We start from the raw sequence: 17,240 nt of genomic DNA on the forward strand, positions 1-17,240 counted from the left end.
CCTCACACCACTGCCCTGCCACCCGCTTCCCTCTGAAGGCCTCTGGCTGGGTGGCGCCGCCTCCATGGCTAGAGTAAAGTTCCCTGATTTCTGTTCTGTCTCTGAAGGGAGCCTGTGGGGCCCCATCAAGCCGGCAAGAGAAAGGCCCTGAGGGTGAAACAGCCCCCACGGTGGGGCACTACACAGCCCGTCCCTGCCCTGTGCCAGGCCACTCCACCACCGCTTAACCAGCATGGCGCTAACCCCTCTTCCGCTTTCAAGACTGCATCTGGGCAGTAGATCGCTGCTGTGCTCAACGCTGAGGGGTCACTGCAGGATGAGAAGCTCTTCCCTGGTCAGCCCCTGGCACCAGCCCAGTCTGAGCCAGGCCCGAGCTTCCCCAGGGACTGCAGACCCTCGCCACGCGCTAGGCAGCCCAGGTCGGGCTCAGAGCTGGCCCTGCCCCCAGGCCCTGAGCATCCTGGGGCCAGAGAGAGCCCAGGGACGCTCCCCGGGCTGGAAGGCACTGGGTAGGAGAGCGTGAAATCTGTCATGAGGTTTACTGTAAGCAACTGGAGATCATATGAAAGAAAATAAATGGCTTGAAATCAAGTGGAAAAAATAAAACCTTCACAAGGCTCTGCGCACGGCCCGTGTAAACAAACCTCAAAGGCCTGTTCTCAGCTCTGCTCTGGAGTGGCCGGGCTGCATCTGCCCATGGCGTCCTAGGAAGGGCCTGCGGCCAGGAGGTAGGGGCTCAGGGCAGGGCGGCCTCTGGCCTCAGGAGACAGCCCTCGCCCGGAGGGTGACACACGTGTCCTGCCAGTCGCGCACACTGTCACGTCATCCTTTGTACAATCTCAAACAAACTGTGAGCACTGGCATCTCCTCCCACGGCCACACAGCCTCACAGATCTGCCCTGCACACGCATGCACACACACATACACACACACACACCATACCACCACCACACATATGCGCGTGCATACTCATACACGTATGCACACACACATGCACCATGCCACCACCATGCATGTATGCACGTGTACTCACACACACATGCTTACACACACACACACCCCACACCACACACATACATGTATCATTTGGAAGGAATTGGATGGGTCTCCCTGGCTGTACAGTAGTTGATCTTCAAGATTCTGTTATCTCTTAGGGTTCTCAAGACATGTTTCAAGCACTGAGTGCCCAAAGTCATAACAGACCACCCTGAAATGGCACCCAAGGATTCTCTGGTAACGCTGACTCCAAGCCCCAGGGCAGGACAGCCCCTGGCCATTGCCTGCTCCAGATGTTCTCAAGCTGTATCTGCAGAGCTGGAGCTTCTCCAGAGAGGCCCGGACTGTGGCTGGAGGCAGGGTTGACCTCCTACTGGGAGTCAGGGGAGAACCAGGCAGGGGACAGCACCACTGTGCTAAGTCATCCTGGTACAGATTTTGGTAAAAAACAAGTCCCATTTCATTTCACTACAAAGAGTCTAAAAGTTATTAGCCAACCCATTCCGCTAAAGAACCGGAGGCACAGGTGGAGTTAACCACATGGCTTGTGGCAGCCGAGCTGAGAGGGGGTCTCAGGCATCCTGTGCTACATTGAAGCCAACAAGTGCAAGCTTTTACGTGATTGGGCAGTTTTCATGTTTCCTGGTCAGGCCGAAGAGTGCTTGAGTTAGGCGGCGCTGACACTTGCATGTCCAAAGGTCCCTAAAGAAAGGGCTTCGCCAGATGCTTCCTCCCCCACCTCCCCAAGGCGGCAGGCAGCAGGTGGCGTGCCCAGTCCCAGGACGTTCCTGAAGCAAAGCTTCAGAGAGCCGAGGTAAGGGCCACATGGGAGGGTGTGGAACCTCAGGGGCTCTGCGACGCTCTCAGGATCTGGGCAGCACTGAGACTGTCCCTGAACTCACTGCCCTCCCCGTGTCCCTCCTCAGGTTGTGCCTGGGCCATGCAGGGGGCAGGGCCAGCCCCGCATGGTCACTCTCCCACACCAGCAGCAGGGATCGAGAGCAGGGATCAGCCCAGGTCTCCTGATTCTCAGTTGAAACCCTCAGTCTAACTGAAGGTTTTCTTGAACTCCAATGAGCAGACCAGAGAGAGTTGGTTCTCAAGTTCACCTCTGCATGGCACGCCCCAGGATACCCCTCTGCAGGATCACGTCCCTCCTCGACGGTCAGGGAGCCCACTGCTGCTTGGGAAGGGCCTGCCAAGTGGAGCATCACCGCAGAGGGCATCGCCTGGCCGGGTCGACTGAGGAGGCCTCAAAGCCTCCACCCAGGGACCAAGGCAAGCCAGAGGCAAAGGAGACGGGAGGGGACACAGAGGCACATCCTGCAACAGCCTGCAGAAGCCCCCCAAGTAGGGCCCGGAGGAAGGAGCTGCAGCCCCGAACACGAGCCGTCCTACCCGAGCTTGGCTCTGTGAGCCGCACACCAAAGGAGCGCCTGGCCCCACTACCTTCTCTATAACCTGGGGCACGCTGCGCCCTAAGCCACCAGGAGATTTGGTGGGAGCCCTGTGAAATATCCAGCAAAGGACGGGGACACGGGGTGTTTCTCAGATGCTGGTCGACATTATTCTGCATGGGGCCCACCCTGTCTAGAAGGGGCTTCAGATCCCACATTCAGGAAGAGCTGAGTCCTGGGGGACTTTCCCAGTGGGACTTTCCTCCTCTCTATTGTCCTCCGAGGAAAGGGGAAGGGGAGACACAGAGGTAAGAAAGACAAAACCCAGCTCCCTGAGCAAGCACCAGGCAGGCAGCTCTGGCCATGCAGGTTCTCTGGAGGTCAGAGGCCCAAGTCCATCCTGCCTTGGGGACCTGGGGATATCTGCCTGCAGGGCCCCGGGACTGTGCTCAGGAAGAGTAGGTCTGCATCTGCGTATCTGTGCATGTGTGTGTGTTTGTGTGTGTACGCGCACGCGTGCCTGAGCCAGCACCACCAGGCCTGGCTGGCCTCACAGGGCAGGGCTCCCCTGGCTGAGAGTGAAGACCCCACCAGCACCTCCCGCCCAGGGATTAGCAGCAGGCCTGGGGAGGCGCAGCACGGCTTATGGTCTCCACGCACGTGCGCCTGCACCAGGAATGAATCATATCATTATGGCAGGATTAGGAGAAAAATGCCATTAGAAAGCGCTGTGCACACCGATTTAATAAGGTCAAGAGCAGCAGGCAGGCGGGCGGGCACAGGGAAGGCCCCAGAGTCCCAGCCCCACCCCCCCCACCGCAGAGCCAGAACGGCACAGGGGCTGGGCCAGCCGGGGCAGGGGACGTCTCTCTCCTCCTGCCAGGGCCCCGCCTGCACCCCTCAGATCCACTCAGGAACTCCCCACTCCCCAAATCTGCTGAGTCTTGTTCCCAAACCTTCCCACCAGGTACCTTCTGCAGAGACGTCTGCCCGGCACACCGGGCTACTGATCAATCTTTACAAAACTACTCAAGTGCTATTAATCTGCTAGGCTTCCCAGGGACTTAAAACCCGGTGACACATATATAAAAGAGGCCTTTAAGGCTCTCAGGGGAGGGATGGGCTGCATGGAGGACCCAGCTCTCGGCAGGCTCAGAGCCGGAGCTCTGCCGGGGGAGAAAAGCAGGAGACAGGACAAGCTGCCTTCCTACGTCTCCTGCCACCAGGCCTCCCGGGCACCCGCCACTCACCGCTCAGAGGCCGCTCCTGGCAGCTGAGGACTGCCATGGCCTACAGCCAGACCCCTGCCCTGAGCTCTCAGGGACCATGGGCCATGCCCTGGCTTTGGTCTCAGCTGTCCACGCCCTGCACACGGGCAGCGGAGGGAGTCCCTGCATGTGCATAAGTATGCAGACACCGCAGGCCTGTGCAAGCTTGCTGAGGGCCTGAGAAGTCTCCTGAGTTGCACCCAGCAGAGGTGGGGGTGGCACAGGGAAGGGGAGCCTGGGCAGGTGCAGCCAGCCCGGCTGGGGTTGAAGGAAGTACTCACAGCTCTGGAGACCTGGACAGCACCGCTGACAGGGTAAGAAGGATGCATCCGTAGGGGCCTGCTTCGAACTGAGAAAGGAGGAGGAGTGAGGACCCTTCTCCGCACAGCCCCCTCTCAACCCCGCTCCTCTGCACCTACAGCTGCCAGCCCAGCCCTGGGGAGAGGGTCCAAGGAGTTACCAGGTGACCACAGAGCAGACCCACACAGGTCTCAGCAGCCAGTTGTCCTAAAGGGCAGGGGTACACCAGCCGAGTGCCATGAGACACAGGCCCACCGAGCAGCCTGCCCACGGCCTTGGAGATCTTGAAGCAGCCACAGCAGCCTCCACTATGGGGCAATTTCCCTGCACTGTCACATTTAAAACCCTAATGGGCCGTGGGCTACATACTACTAGGACTGGCCTCTAGGACTCAGGAATTGAGGCTCAGAAACTAAGCCACGTGCTCCAGGTCACGCAGACCCTGAGCAGCACAGAGCGGGCCCAGGGGCTCCCCCAAGGCCAGCCCCCTTACCCACGACTGAGCAGCAGGGAGCAGGGTTAGAGCCGGTGGGGACATGGGCTCAGAGAGGAGGAGGGAGGACAAGAGCACATGTTTTTTGTACACTTTGATATTTAAAAACTTGAGCCGGGCGTGGTGGCGCACCCTTGTAATCCCAGCATTCGGGAGGCTGAGAACAGAGGATCGCGATTCACGGACGGCCTCAGCTACTTAGTGAGGCCCTCTGCAACTCAGTGAGACCTGGTTTCAAAATAAAGAATAAAAAATAGGGCAGGGGGTATAGCTCGGAGGTCAAATGCCCCTGGGTTCCATCCCCAAACCCGCAAAAAAATTAAATAAAATAAAATAAAGAAAAACTCACGGGTTGTTTTTTATTAACTTTGATTTCTTTTTAAAAAAATCCTATTTTTTAAAAATGCTGATCTCCTGAGGATTTGCACCCCTTTAAGGTTTTGTACCCAAAGCATCTCCCTTGTCATCCCCATTCCACACCCTGTCCTCAGCCACTTCCTGAAGCCCGGCCGCCTGGGTTTAAGTCCTGGCTGTGCCTCTCCTGGCTGTGTGCCCATGGGGATGTTTCTCAGTGTCCACTCTCATCAAGTTGTGTTGAGGGTCAAAGTTACCCTTAACACACTTGGGGCCTGGCATCTGCCTTCGCTGTTCTGATGCTGGCCCCACACAGCCACCTGTCCAAGGAGCCCAGAGAATAACCACGTCCCCGCTGCAAGTCAGTAGAAAATCCTCATTCGTTCCACTTTGGGGACGATGAGCTGTAGTTGAAGAAGCTGCCCCAATTTCTTTTGGAATTAAAATGGGAACAAGGGTGAAAAGCCTTTTTCTCCTAGAACAGTCGATGAGATTTATATAATTTATCACATTTCCATGTTTGCCTCGACTGCCAGGAAACTCAGAGCCAAATACGGTGTTGCACTGTAGTAGCTTACAGCTCGAGCTTCTGACAGAAGAGCCTTTTCCTTCCCTCAAAATATAGTTTTTTATTTTTATCCAGTAATTCAATGAGTCAGTTAATCAGTCTCTCTCTCCCTCTCTCTCTCTCTCTCTCTCTCTCATTTACCAGGTGAAATTTCTGTGCCACAAGGATGCTCTGCTAAGGCTATGCTTTCTCACAAGTGGGCGTGGATCTGCCCTCCTGGGGGAGCAGCTCAGGGAAGAAAGAACAAGAAACAAGAGTGGGGTAGTCACTCTGCCTTAGAAAGGCCTCTACACAGTAGGCAGGGAGGCCCAAGGTAGGAGCCCAGGGGACTGCAGAGATCCCAGTGCAGAAGAGCCCTGGTACCTCAGTGTTCTGAAGTGCAGAGGAAATGAAGGAGCCCATGACAATCTCAAATCAACTCCACCTAAATCCAGTGAGCTCAACCAGTCTCCTCTCTTTCGTTGCCCTTAGCATCTGCAAAGTAACGCTAATGAGAACCCCCTCCCGGCCCCTGTATATGTCCCTGGGTCACGGTGCGCATGCTCTGCGCATGGAGCGGCGCTGAAGTCCCCGCGCGGGGGCTCACATGCCTGGGGGCTTGGACGCGCACACCTGTGCCGCAGCTCTGCTGCAGATGTTTCTGTGGCCTCAGGGAAGTCACACGGCTGGCTTAGGCTGTGGCCCCCCTGGGACTCACAGTGTGATTCCTCCTCCGTGTCCACGATGCCCATCGAGCTTGGGGCGGGATGAGGAGGGGCACAGAAGCTGCGTGGGGCTGGGGGTGTGTAAATGTAGGGTGCTCTGGGCACTGTTCGTGTTGGAACGCCTTCCAGGAGACGGGACCATGGTCCTCTGTGGAGGCTGGGGAAACCAACCCCATGGGGGCTCCTTGTTTTTAAGAAAATATTCCATTTTGTTCTTAAAAACATTTACTAAAATTATCTCATCAAATTCGAGCTGCCAAGACAGAGGAGGCCACAGGGCAAAATGCCCACTTTAAGTCAAGCACAGCAGATCGCTGGTCTGGAAGGCTCGCGAGGGCCTGAATGCTGTCTGGTGCCACCAGGAAAAAGGGGCCTTTCTTTGCGCACCGCTCTGCAGCCCTGGAGAGACCTGGGCCCACACGGGGCTCCAATGGGAGGCTGGGGCGGCGGCATCCCCAAGCTGGCCAGGGGCCGGCCAGACACCTTGCCAGGGGGTGAGCCTAATGAAAACCCAGCAAGCAGGCTGTTTATTTTGGGCAGAGATGGCGCGGTGTGCATTTCCAGGCCTGGCACATGAAAAATGGATTTGGTGAGCCTAGTGCTGAGGCAGCTCAGCCACTTCCAGCAAAAACATAAATTAGACTGCAGGGGAAGCACTGTCTGCCAGCGAGGAGGCCAGATACTGACTGGGCCGGCGGGGCCCAGGAGCCGAGGCCGGGTGGGCAGGAGGACCACGTGGAGTCCAGAGGCTGTACCAAGAGAAGGCGGGCGCTTGCTCAGCACCAGGCCCTGCTCCCGAGCCCTCACCCCACTGCTATGCTTAGGCTTCAGGGAACCCCCAGGGCAAGGCTCACACGAGGCCCATGTTATGGGCAGGATGCAGAGGCCCCAGTGCCGAGAGGTGGCAGGGAGGTCAGGGGCGTTTCCAGGCCTCTGAGCCTTGGGAACCCCAGGACCTCACCGGGTGCTTCCCTTTCCTGGCCAGGGCGGCTCGATGTTCTGCCTCATCTGAAGATGGGACACGGTGCCCTCCATCCTGGCCACTCTGGCCAAGTCGCGTACGCTAATGCCTCCACTAAGCCACATTCTCACACACCCGGATTTAACCGAGGCCTCTTTCTGCCCAATCACGCTGCTGCGTTTCGTCAGGAGAGCACCTTTCTAAACAGTTTTAGGCTCTCTTTTGAAGCCGGAAGTTGTCTGATAACTGTCTTCTGCCTTCAGATGAAGAGACTGAGCCTCCGGGGACTCTTTTATAAGTCTGCTGAGACTAAGCATAGGTGGAGGGGTCCCAGGCAGAGGGGTCCCAGGCGCTGTCCGGCTCTGCTGCGCTCAAGGCGAGTGGATAACAGGGCATCAGCACCGGTCCCCTGGGTTATTCCAAGAAGAGCCAGGCATGGGGCTTGAGTGACAGCAGCCCCAGGACTCTTTACTCCTGGGCCAGGACCCCTTCCCAACCCCAGCATGGCAAGAACGGTCCCTGCAGAAAGGAAGCCATCTTAGTGGAGGTGACTGGGCCAGGCTGGCCTCCTCGGATAAACAGACGGCAGGTGACCTCCTCCGCACCCCTGTTCCTAGCGGAGGCCCTGTTTCCTCCCTGAGGGACGTCGGCTTTCCTTGCATCCGACCCACCCGCAGCAGGACCCTGCGGACTTGTAGTTGGAGCTCTGGAGGCTCCGGGCTCGCACTGTACCTCCCTCTCATGTTTTCCTCTGGTTTTTACTCGCCTGCCACCAGCCCCTCCTAAGAATGTCTATAACTGCCTGACAGTGGTGATCAGGGGTGACAATGGAGATGCAAACAGCCGCCGATAACGCCACTCGGGCCCGGTGCCCTGTGATGTCCTGAGGCTCACGCCGCCACGGAGTTCAGTACTTTGCCTGAGACCTCAAGCTACTAAGAAGCATAACCTAGGTCCAAAGCCACCCCGTCCTCCACCAAGCCAGGGTGTGGCAGCCCCGGCTGGAATCCGTGGTGGCCCTGCCTGCGCCATCCAGCCCTGGCCACGACTCACCCCGACCATAGCCCGCACTTGTGCAGAGCTCGCCCCAGCAGACTGGGCACTGCAGGGTCCCTGCCCTGGGCTCCAGAGGCAGTTGCTTGCTTTCATCACAAAGCTCTTGGGTCCTCCACCTGATAGCTGCGTCTTCTCCTTCTGACCCCATCGTCCTAGCCCTGCTTACTGCAGCCCAGTCATGGCTGCTCCCTGTGCCTCCGTCCATGGCCGGCCCACACGTATGCAACGCAGAGCCACGCGCCCTGCCCCGAGCCCACGATTCTGCAGCCCACAGCCCCTCCATTGCTCCTACCTGATGGACGCTGTGTTGGAGAAAGGTCACCAGGTCCTCGTAGCAGGTCAAACTGTGCAGCATGAGCTGAAGAGAAACACACAGGGTGAGCGGTGCGGCCCGGCGCTGCGCCCATCCCGGGAGCCCTGAGGCCCTGGCTTCAGTCCCTACGATCCCCACCGGGAATGCACCTGGGTCGAGAATGGCATCCTGCAGAGCCGGAGCCCAGGGCCAGCCCAGCTGAGTGTAACCTAAGGCTGCCGGCATGGCCAGGGACCCTGGGGAGGTCTGCCTGGCAGCCCTGGGCCTGCCTTTAGGCCCCTAGGATGCCCGTATGCTGGGGCTAAGGCACAGGACCCGGAATCCTGCGTGGTCACAGGCAGATCACAGTTAAAAGGAGTCTGGGTGTGAGCGGGCACCACATCCGATCACAGCAGCCGGGCAGGTGGACACAAAACAGGCCAGGCCCTGAGTTAAAGGGAAGTAACAGGTGCAGGCACCCTTCACTTTCTTAGGCCAAGAAAAAAAAAGGGGGGGTGGGTGGGGGGATGGTACTGAGAACTGAACCCAGGGACATTCTACTTCTGAGCTACAACCCCAGTTCTTATTTTCTTTTTCTTTTTTTGAAACAGGTTCTCACTAAGTTACTGAGGGTCTGACTAAGTTGTTGAGGCTGTCCTTAAACCTGAGAGCCTCCGATCTCAGCCTCCCAGGTACTGGAATTAGAGATGTGAGCCATCACACCCAGCTTAAAAAAAAATTTAAAAAAAGAAGCTTTAGCAAAGGAAGGCTCTTCATTAGTCTTAGGGTTGCACGTGCCCAAAGCTAGGTCAAATGAAAGAAAATAGTTAAAACAGAAATCCTCGGCAAAAACGTGACAAGTTATGAAAAACTTCACTGCATTCATGGTTTCCAAACTACAGGAATGCACACCTCTCACCTCTTCTCTTTCTGTGTATTACCTAGGCCCCGCTTTTTGGCTGAGATGGAGCTATATCAAAGTCTCTCCCCACTTTCTTTTCCCTCTCTAAGCCACACCCCAACCCCATCCTCCCAAAAGAACCCCAGGAAAGAGACTAAAAGGCCGGGGAAGAGGGCCCTGGGAAGCCCAGGGCTGGGCCAGCCGAGTGGAGGCTGCTGGAGCGCTGCCCTGAAGGCCCTGGGGTGACAGAAGGAGGTTTGGGTCACAGAACCAGCCCCAGCAGGAGCCCATCCCCAAAGCTACGGCCTCTGCCCCCCAGCCCCAGGGGCAGGCAGGGGCTGCAGGGAGAGCCGGCCCCTCCCCAGCTGGGGGAGGATTTACTTATATGAAAGGAGACAGTCCCCAAACAAAGCCAAAGGTTGCGTGATAATTTTCCAGAGAGCCGTACTGTTTCTAAGACTCCGTCGGCTTTGTGTTTCCCTGTTGGACTGAACTGCTGTGTTCCTGAAGCCCTAAAAAGGAAAAGAAGGTGCGTGAGTCCTCTTGCCAGGAGAGAAGATGTGCCCTGCAGCCAGCGCAAAACCACATGTGCCGTTAAATGACGACAAATAAAAAGTGGCTCCAGAGGGCGGCCGGACCAAAGGCTTCTCGACTTTCCCTGCTTTGAACTTGCCGCTCGTCTGCGTCCAGACTGCACACAAGCAGGGGGAGAAGAAGAGATGGAAAAGGCCAGAACGGAGGGTGGACGAGGCTGGAACAACCGAGCTGAGGCCGGGTGGAGGAGTATATTTGCAGAGTAGGGGACCGGCTGCCTGGCACGTTTGCTGGAGGGAGGAATCGGGGCCCATCCCCTCTGAGCCCCCCGCCGCAACCTCTCCTGACTTCCCTGGGTGTGCAGCCCAACGGGGCTTGGACTATGCACTGGGGCCCTGCGGCCTCGGAACAGCCGTCCACCCTCTTCTGTTTCTTAATCTCTAAAGCAGGGAGAAGTCCAGCTCCTGCCCCGTCTGCTCCTAGGGCCGCCCCGCAGATACTAAGGGTCTGGGTTGGTAAGGTGCCTGGGACACGGGTACCAGAGATGGGAAGAGTAAGGATAACAGGGACAATGACGGTTCCCAAGCGCCAGGCCTGCCCCAAGCACATCACATTTATTATTTACCACCTATTAATATTGGTAAATGATTCCAATAAATAATATTATTACATTTATTATATATCATTTATTTCTACTGACCCATTTAGTTCTCACAACCACCCTGTTAAGTAATCAGTACCATCATGCCCGTTTTCTAAACAAGTCAACAGTTGAGGCTCGGAGAGGTTAAATTGGTGGCCCAAGGTCACACAGCCAACAGGCAGTAGATCTGAGGCTGCTTTAGAGAGCTCTTTCTGTTAAGCCACATGCTACAGAGATCAAAATGCCCCTGGTCCCCAAATGGCCTCCTTTACTACTGTCCCAAGCATCTGGGACAGAGGAATGCTTCCAGCTGAGGGGCCAGGCCAGAGAGCTGCCAGCTATGTGCGCTGCGTGGGGCAAGATGGGGTGCACAGAGAAAGCTGACACAGGGCGACGCAGGGCCGCTCACTCACCTGGGTCTCCTCGGTGGCAATGGGAGCCTGAGGGACAGGACAATCAGAGGCATGCTTTGGGGACAGATCGGTGGCCTTGTGGTTGGGTCAGCCTTACGGGGCTGCTTCCTGAGCCCTCCAGACCAGGGAAATAGAGATGGGGACAGGGTAATGGGGTCCCAGGCTTCCCAGAGGGCTTCCTCAGTGTCCCGGGGAGGATGCGGGTGGACAGGAGCATGTGTTCTGAGAGGAGGGCTGGGAGCAGGGCCACCCAGCAAACGGCCCTCACGCCACAGCCAGCTGCCTGCCCTCGAAACACTCACAGAGCAACCACGGCTCTCTCTCGGTCCCCAGCCCGCCACAGGATGTCTGCGATGGCCAGGGCAAGGCAGCGGGTCCTGTGGGCGTCCGAAGGCTGCAGCCGTCTGGGGAAGAGACAAGGACACACTTAGGATCCAGGGCAGGAAGCCGACGGCGCAGCCCTGACAGGTGTCGCGTGGCCCCTGCACACCACTCGTCCATCCTCCTGCACCCTCCCATCCAGGGCTACCTGCAGCACAGGAACCCCTCGGCCAGGCTGGGAAGGAAGGTGCTGGGCGGACGGCAGCGAGAGCCAAGGCAGGAGCTGGAGGTGAGGGAAGGGTGCCGGCGTGCAGGGGCCCTGGGTGCGTGGGCCTGGAGGTGTGCTCACCAGTGCTGAGGGACGGAGCACGAGGCTGGATACTTAGATCTGGACTGGGGGAGCCTCAAGGCTGACCCCTGTGGCTTTAGGGGTACACAGTGGTGCCATCGATTGAAATAAGTATACAACTGGGGGGGACGTGACAAGCTGCAGCTCAGACTCGCTGAGCACGAGGTACACACAGACCCTGGGGCACCTGGAGAAAGCCCCATTGGAAAACAGGAGAGGGATCAGGGCTGGGCAAAGATTTCCCAGAGAGGTTGCAGAAGGGGCCAAGGCTGGAACCTGTGTACCTCGGAGGAATCAGGAGGCTCTCAAGGGAGACTCAGAGGCGGGGCTGCTGGGGAAGGCGGCGTGGCGCAGTCTCCAAAGAGAGCTTCAACAAGCACTGCATGCCTCTTGGGAGGCCGAGGCAGGAGGATCACAAGTGTGAGGCCAGCCTGGGCAACTTAACGAGATCCTGTCTCGAAGGAAAAAATATAAAGGGCCGGGGATGCAGCTCAGCGGAAAAGTGCTTGCCTAGCATGTGCAAGGCCTTGGGTTCAGTCCCAAGAACCAAGAGGGTGGGGGGCCTCTCTTGCAATAAAAATGGTGACTAAGAGGTTCCTGGTGCATAGAGGGAATAAGAGGGAGGGAAGGAAGGAGGGAGGGAAACCGCCAAATATAGACGTTTCTTTCCATTTGACATTTCCAGGGCTCATTAGAGCTCTGCTTCTTGCCTTCCCTTGCACTCTGTGACTTTTTTCTAAATTGGAACAAAGCTAGTTTGAGGGGGTCTCTCTTCCTAATAGACAAAGAGCTGGATGAAGGCCCTGCTGGGGTCAAAGGAACCCGGTTTCCTATCACCAAATATGTGAGCTCTAACGTGTATTGTGGAGGAAGGATGCTGGAGCCTGTTCTCCTCCCAGGACAGAAGGAGGGAGGCAGGACACCAGGACCCAGGCTGTCACCAGGGCCGGGGCACAGGGGCAGGGGTCCACAGCCAGGCTGCTGTGGCCCTAGGATGTTAAAATGAGAGGTGATGGGGCACAGTGGTCCTCAGTCTCCCCACCCAGAAACTGGTGATGACGGCTGCCCCTCCCTCGTCATGCTGGGAGCTCCAGTGAGATGCTGGCACAGAGTAAATGCCCAGTGGCCCGTCACTACTGTCTTCCTGCAAACCTCCAGTCACTATGTGGGACGGGAAGGGGGACCTTGGGCCTCTGATGTGAAACTGGCCCCAAGCTCCCGACATGAAATCCTTCCGAGGCAATGAGACAAGCGGCCCGCACTCAAGCACTTAAGAAAGTGAGCTGCCAGCTGCCGCTGCGCCTGCGGGCTCAGGAAGCCCACCGGGTTCCTTGCAGAAAATGGTTAGCATGCTATCGCCAAACCGGACGGCCGAGCTGTCAGGCCCCAGGCCCGGGTCACTGCCAACTGGGAAAACAACACTGAGAAAACATCGCTCCAGGTTTCAGGAGAGGCCATGCCACGGACAAGGGGGCTGGAAGCTGAGCTCGTCAGAGGAGAGGGGGCTGGACACGTATCTCTTTGGGTTCAGAACCACAAACATTGACTCTGTCTATCCCCACAGCTCCTGTTCTGTGCCCGTCCATCCTCTGCTGAGCACACCCTGCCGGCATCTCAGCTACCTCCTGTCCTGCCTCCCTGGTGTGTACAGGGAAGGGACCCTCCTCCTACAGCATCCAATGCCCAGTGTGACCCAATTAAAACCCTTTGCTTGTGTAGGAGGGAGTCGAAAGCATGCCTGGAATACCAGCTCCTGCTGGAGGCCCCCTTCCAAGGGTCACACTGTTAGTAAAAACTAGAGTGGGGGACAATCATTGAGGAAGGAAGGACAATATGGCAAAGTAGAGCCCGCCATCTCGAGGGCTTGGTTTTAGGAGCCAAGGTCCCTTTGCCTTTGAACCTATCTTTCAGCACCCAGAGACACAATCAAGAGGTCTCCCTCAGCCGGCCGTGGTGGAATGAGCCTATAATCCCAATACTTGGAAGGCTGACACAAGAGGATTGAACCCAGGTTCAAGCAATCCCAGCCTCAGCCACTTAGTGAGGTCCTCAGCAAATTAGTGAGACCTTATTTTAAAATAAAAAATAAGGTACTAGGGCTGAGGTGTAGCGAGGAGGTACCATAAAAAAAAAAAAAAGAGGTCTTGTTTCTGGGCAGGGCCCAACTGCCTGATGACACGGTATTTGTCTGTAGCCCTTCTGGACCTCCCTGTCTCCACGCCTAGGTCCTCGCTCTCCCCTTCAGGTCCTGTATGGCGACTTCTCCAGCCTCCCCTCCCTCCCTGGGTCTTCTCCACTAGGCTGAGACATTTCTTTGTGCGACATGGTTTTCCAGAGAGCAAGTGGTGCTGAGGAAGTTGGCAGTTTGGGCCTGGGTCTGGCTCCTGACTCCAGGCCTGGGCAGTCCCTGCCTCCCTGTCCTGCCTAGAAACACGGGCACAGGATCAGAGGCCCTGGGGACTATCCAGTCACGACATCCGCCTGCCCCGAGTTGACAGGACTGCGGGTGGGTTGAGTGGGTGTCCACCAGGTCACCTGGGTCTGCCTGTACCCCCAGACCCAGAGGCCTTCGCTAGGCACCCTTCGGTGACCACAGCAGTCCCCTATCGCCTGAGCAGGAAGACAAACACCTGTCACAATCCACCAGGACTCTGATCCCTAGCCAGGCTCTTAAACTGGAAGAAGTTTCTTCAAGAGTCCAATTCCTCCCTGGAGAAGTACAGGATAAAGATGCTTGTCCAGGGAGAGGGTGAGCAAGGGAACCTCTTGCATTTGCCCAAGTGCTTCCGAGTAAAGAGAGGTTTCTATCCTAATGATCTCAAAGTAGCCCCCCTACACCGTCCACACCGACTTGCCAGTGTAGATGGAGTCTACAGAAATCTAGAAGGTTCAGGAGGTGTTGGCAAGGGTGTGCAGGCCCCGTGATGCCCTGCTCTCTGCTCCCTCGGGCTCAAGAGAGGCTGGAGGGAGCTGGGAGGGCTGGCCTGGGGCTCACAGCCTGGGGTCCCAGCCTGGCGGGCTCTAAGGCCTGCAGGGGAATGAGAACTCATCTTCTCTTCCCATGAACCCTCGGAGTGGAAAAATACGGGGTCCTGTCGGCCAGCTCGGTCCAGCCCATTGAGGAGAGGTGGGCGGCCAGGCTGGCAGAATGAGTCGTAATGAAGCCAGACGGCCTGCAAGAGAAATGCCGCCCTGCCAAGAAGCCGTTCGTTATTTAAGCGTGACTTCCCCGGAGGCTGCCACCGCATCCCCACGGCGCTGTCACACAACATCCAGGTCACCTCGCTGGCAGACCCAGGGAAGGAGCTCGGGGCCCGGCTTGGGCGCTGCAGCCGTCCAGCACCACAGCTGGCACGTCGGTGCTCCCCAGCCAGCCAAGCGCAGCCGCCTTTTTGTTGTTTGTTTGTTAAGCTGGGTCGTTTTTAAACTTCTGGAATTTCAGAGTCAAGAAGGAGAGTGAAGGCCGAAAGCCGACCCGGCACACAGCCCCTGAGTGGATGTAAACATTCTGTGCGTGGGTCGCCGAGCCCGGAAGCTGGCACGGGGTGGCGCCGCCCGATGCCAGCCTTTGCCCACAGGCAGCTGCTCCTGCTCTGAGGTGTTACTGAATTACAGTAAAGGGGACACTCCACCAAGACGTCTGTGGTCTCCTGAAGTCCGGAGGGCGCCCACTCACGGGGTGTTTCACACGTGGGACCCTCGGCCTCGGCCCCTCCCACCCTCGCTGCTCCTAGGGCACAGCAGCATGGTGTGGGGGGCTTTGGTGCCAGTCTCTGCTCTGCCATGCTGTGTAGACCCTGGGCTAGCCTCTCGCCTGCTCAGGGCTCAGTTTCCCCATCAGCACCAGGGCAGAGTCTGGCGCTCTTCCTCACTTGCACAATGCTTGTAGATTTTCTTTTTTTCTTTTTCTTTTTGTTTTCCTTTTGGGTGGTGGTAGTGGGGTGGGGGTGTAAGATGGGGGTGGGGTGGGGGTGGAATGCTTTGTAGATTTTCAAAGGGTTCTGTTCGGATTTTCCTACTGAGCCCAGCTGAAGCCAGAGATTCCATTCCTAACTCACAGATGGAGAGGGCCAGCTCCTGCTCCACCCTAAGCCAGGGCCCTATGGCTCCACTGCTCTCTGGAGCACCAGACCCCCAGCGGGCTAAAGGGCTCAGAGCTGGGCCGCCCCTTCCCGGCCTGGGCGCTGACGCCTGCAGTGGGGTGCACCCTGCCCACAGGGTGGGGGAACGGGCGGGCGACCTTCCATGGCCTCCAGCCTGCAGGCGCTCAGTAAGGCAGCCCCACAGGCTCCAGCCGTCTCTTCTCCACACAGCCCTTCCTCACCAGCCCGGGCCCAGGCACGCCCTACCACATCCCCAGAGGCTCTCTGGCGGACCCGGAGAGGGCAGAAAGGCATCTGTGCCCATACCCACAGCCCACCAAGCAGGGGGAGTCCACGCTGGAGCAAGGGGGTCGCCCACTTCTGAGAGCCTCGCCTCTCCTGGGTGCCCAGGGCTGAGCTCGCCCGCCCCTTTCCTCCCATGTGAGGGCTGACCGCTCCGGCCAGCAGCTTGTGTATGGCTTAGGGATACAGCTTGGGTACAGTGCAAATGGCACCCAGAGTTACAGGGTCCCAAGGAAAGGCGCAGTCAAACTCCACACAACACAACCCACACACAACATGTTCCCCACACAGTCGACATAACCCCACACATAGTATAACTCCCACTCCCTCCTGCTCTATCTCCCCAAGAAGAGCTATGTACCTAGAAGGTATATAAAGCAGACACCTGCCAGTATACTCTGAGGCCTGTGTCAGCGCCCAGATGAGGATGAGAGTGCTTCTCATGCTTAGCAAGGGTTTCTTTCTACGCCCTTGGGCCCCGACCTGGATGCCCGCCTGCCTTCCAAGCCCTGGCTTCCTGTCCAGAGTGGAGAATACTACTCCGTCACACAATTGTCCTGGGGGGACACAAAAGCTCCTTTATCCTTCAGTGGGGTGGGGTGGGGTGGGGTGGTGGGCCACAAGGAACCAAGCCAGCCCTATGCCCCGGCAGGATCGGCCCTTCCTGGAACCTGCTCAGACACTACATCCTGGCTGTTGGGAAGCCATGACAACTGCCCCCCCGCGCCCCCGCCCCAAGCCCAAGCTGGAGTTCAGACGCAGCTCTGAAGGGGCTCTGGGCTGAAATGACTCATGGAACAGTTCTCACAAAGGCCCAGGCCAAGTCGGGCTTTGAGCAGATGGAGGCCTGGCAGCCCGGCCCCTGAGGCCCAGGCCACACCCTGCCCTCAGGCCCTCGCACATCTTGATCTCTTTACTGAATGCCATTCTGCCTCCCCTCCCTATGGTCTGGATAGCTCAGCCATTGTCTACACATTCATTCAACAAAAATTCCGAGGGCCTCTCCTGTGAACCGGGTAGAGGACCGGATGTCAGGGGCAGGGCTGCGGACCAGGCAGCCCACCAAGTCCCTGTTCTCCCGGGGCTTGTGTTCCATGGAGAAAGAGCAAGGGCACAGACAGGTGCTGCCTGGATGAACAGGAGCACCCGCTGGTGGTGTCGCTATCAGAGACCAAGGCTGGGTTTATCTCAACTGGGGCAGCAGAGAAGGGCTCCATGAAGATGTGCAGTTAGAGCCGGGCGTGGTGGCACACGCTTGTCATCCCAGCGTTCCGGAGGCTGAGACCGGAGGATCGCATTTCCCGG

At 57.6% G+C, this 17,240-nt stretch overlaps 1 protein-coding gene across 1 annotated transcript in view; it reads right to left on the minus strand.

The window, feature by feature from the left end:
• Positions 1-17,240, minus strand: part of MINDY4 (MINDY lysine 48 deubiquitinase 4) — a gene marked incomplete at both ends in the record, with an annotated part of 100,857 nt that overhangs the window by 25,314 nt on the left and 58,303 nt on the right. The window contains 4 exons of the mRNA XM_080701392.1: positions 3,943-4,010; positions 8,390-8,455; positions 9,739-9,802; positions 11,183-11,284. Of these exons, the coding sequence (XP_080557518.1) occupies positions 3,943-4,010; positions 8,390-8,455; positions 9,739-9,802; positions 11,183-11,284 (300 nt within the window). The remainder of the gene's footprint in view (positions 1-3,942; positions 4,011-8,389; positions 8,456-9,738; positions 9,803-11,182; positions 11,285-17,240) is intronic.

This window comes from Muscardinus avellanarius (assembly GCF_963383645.1).
Source record: "Muscardinus avellanarius genome assembly, chromosome: 9".
In the NCBI taxonomy this organism is placed as follows: Eukaryota; Metazoa; Chordata; class Mammalia; order Rodentia; family Gliridae; genus Muscardinus; species Muscardinus avellanarius.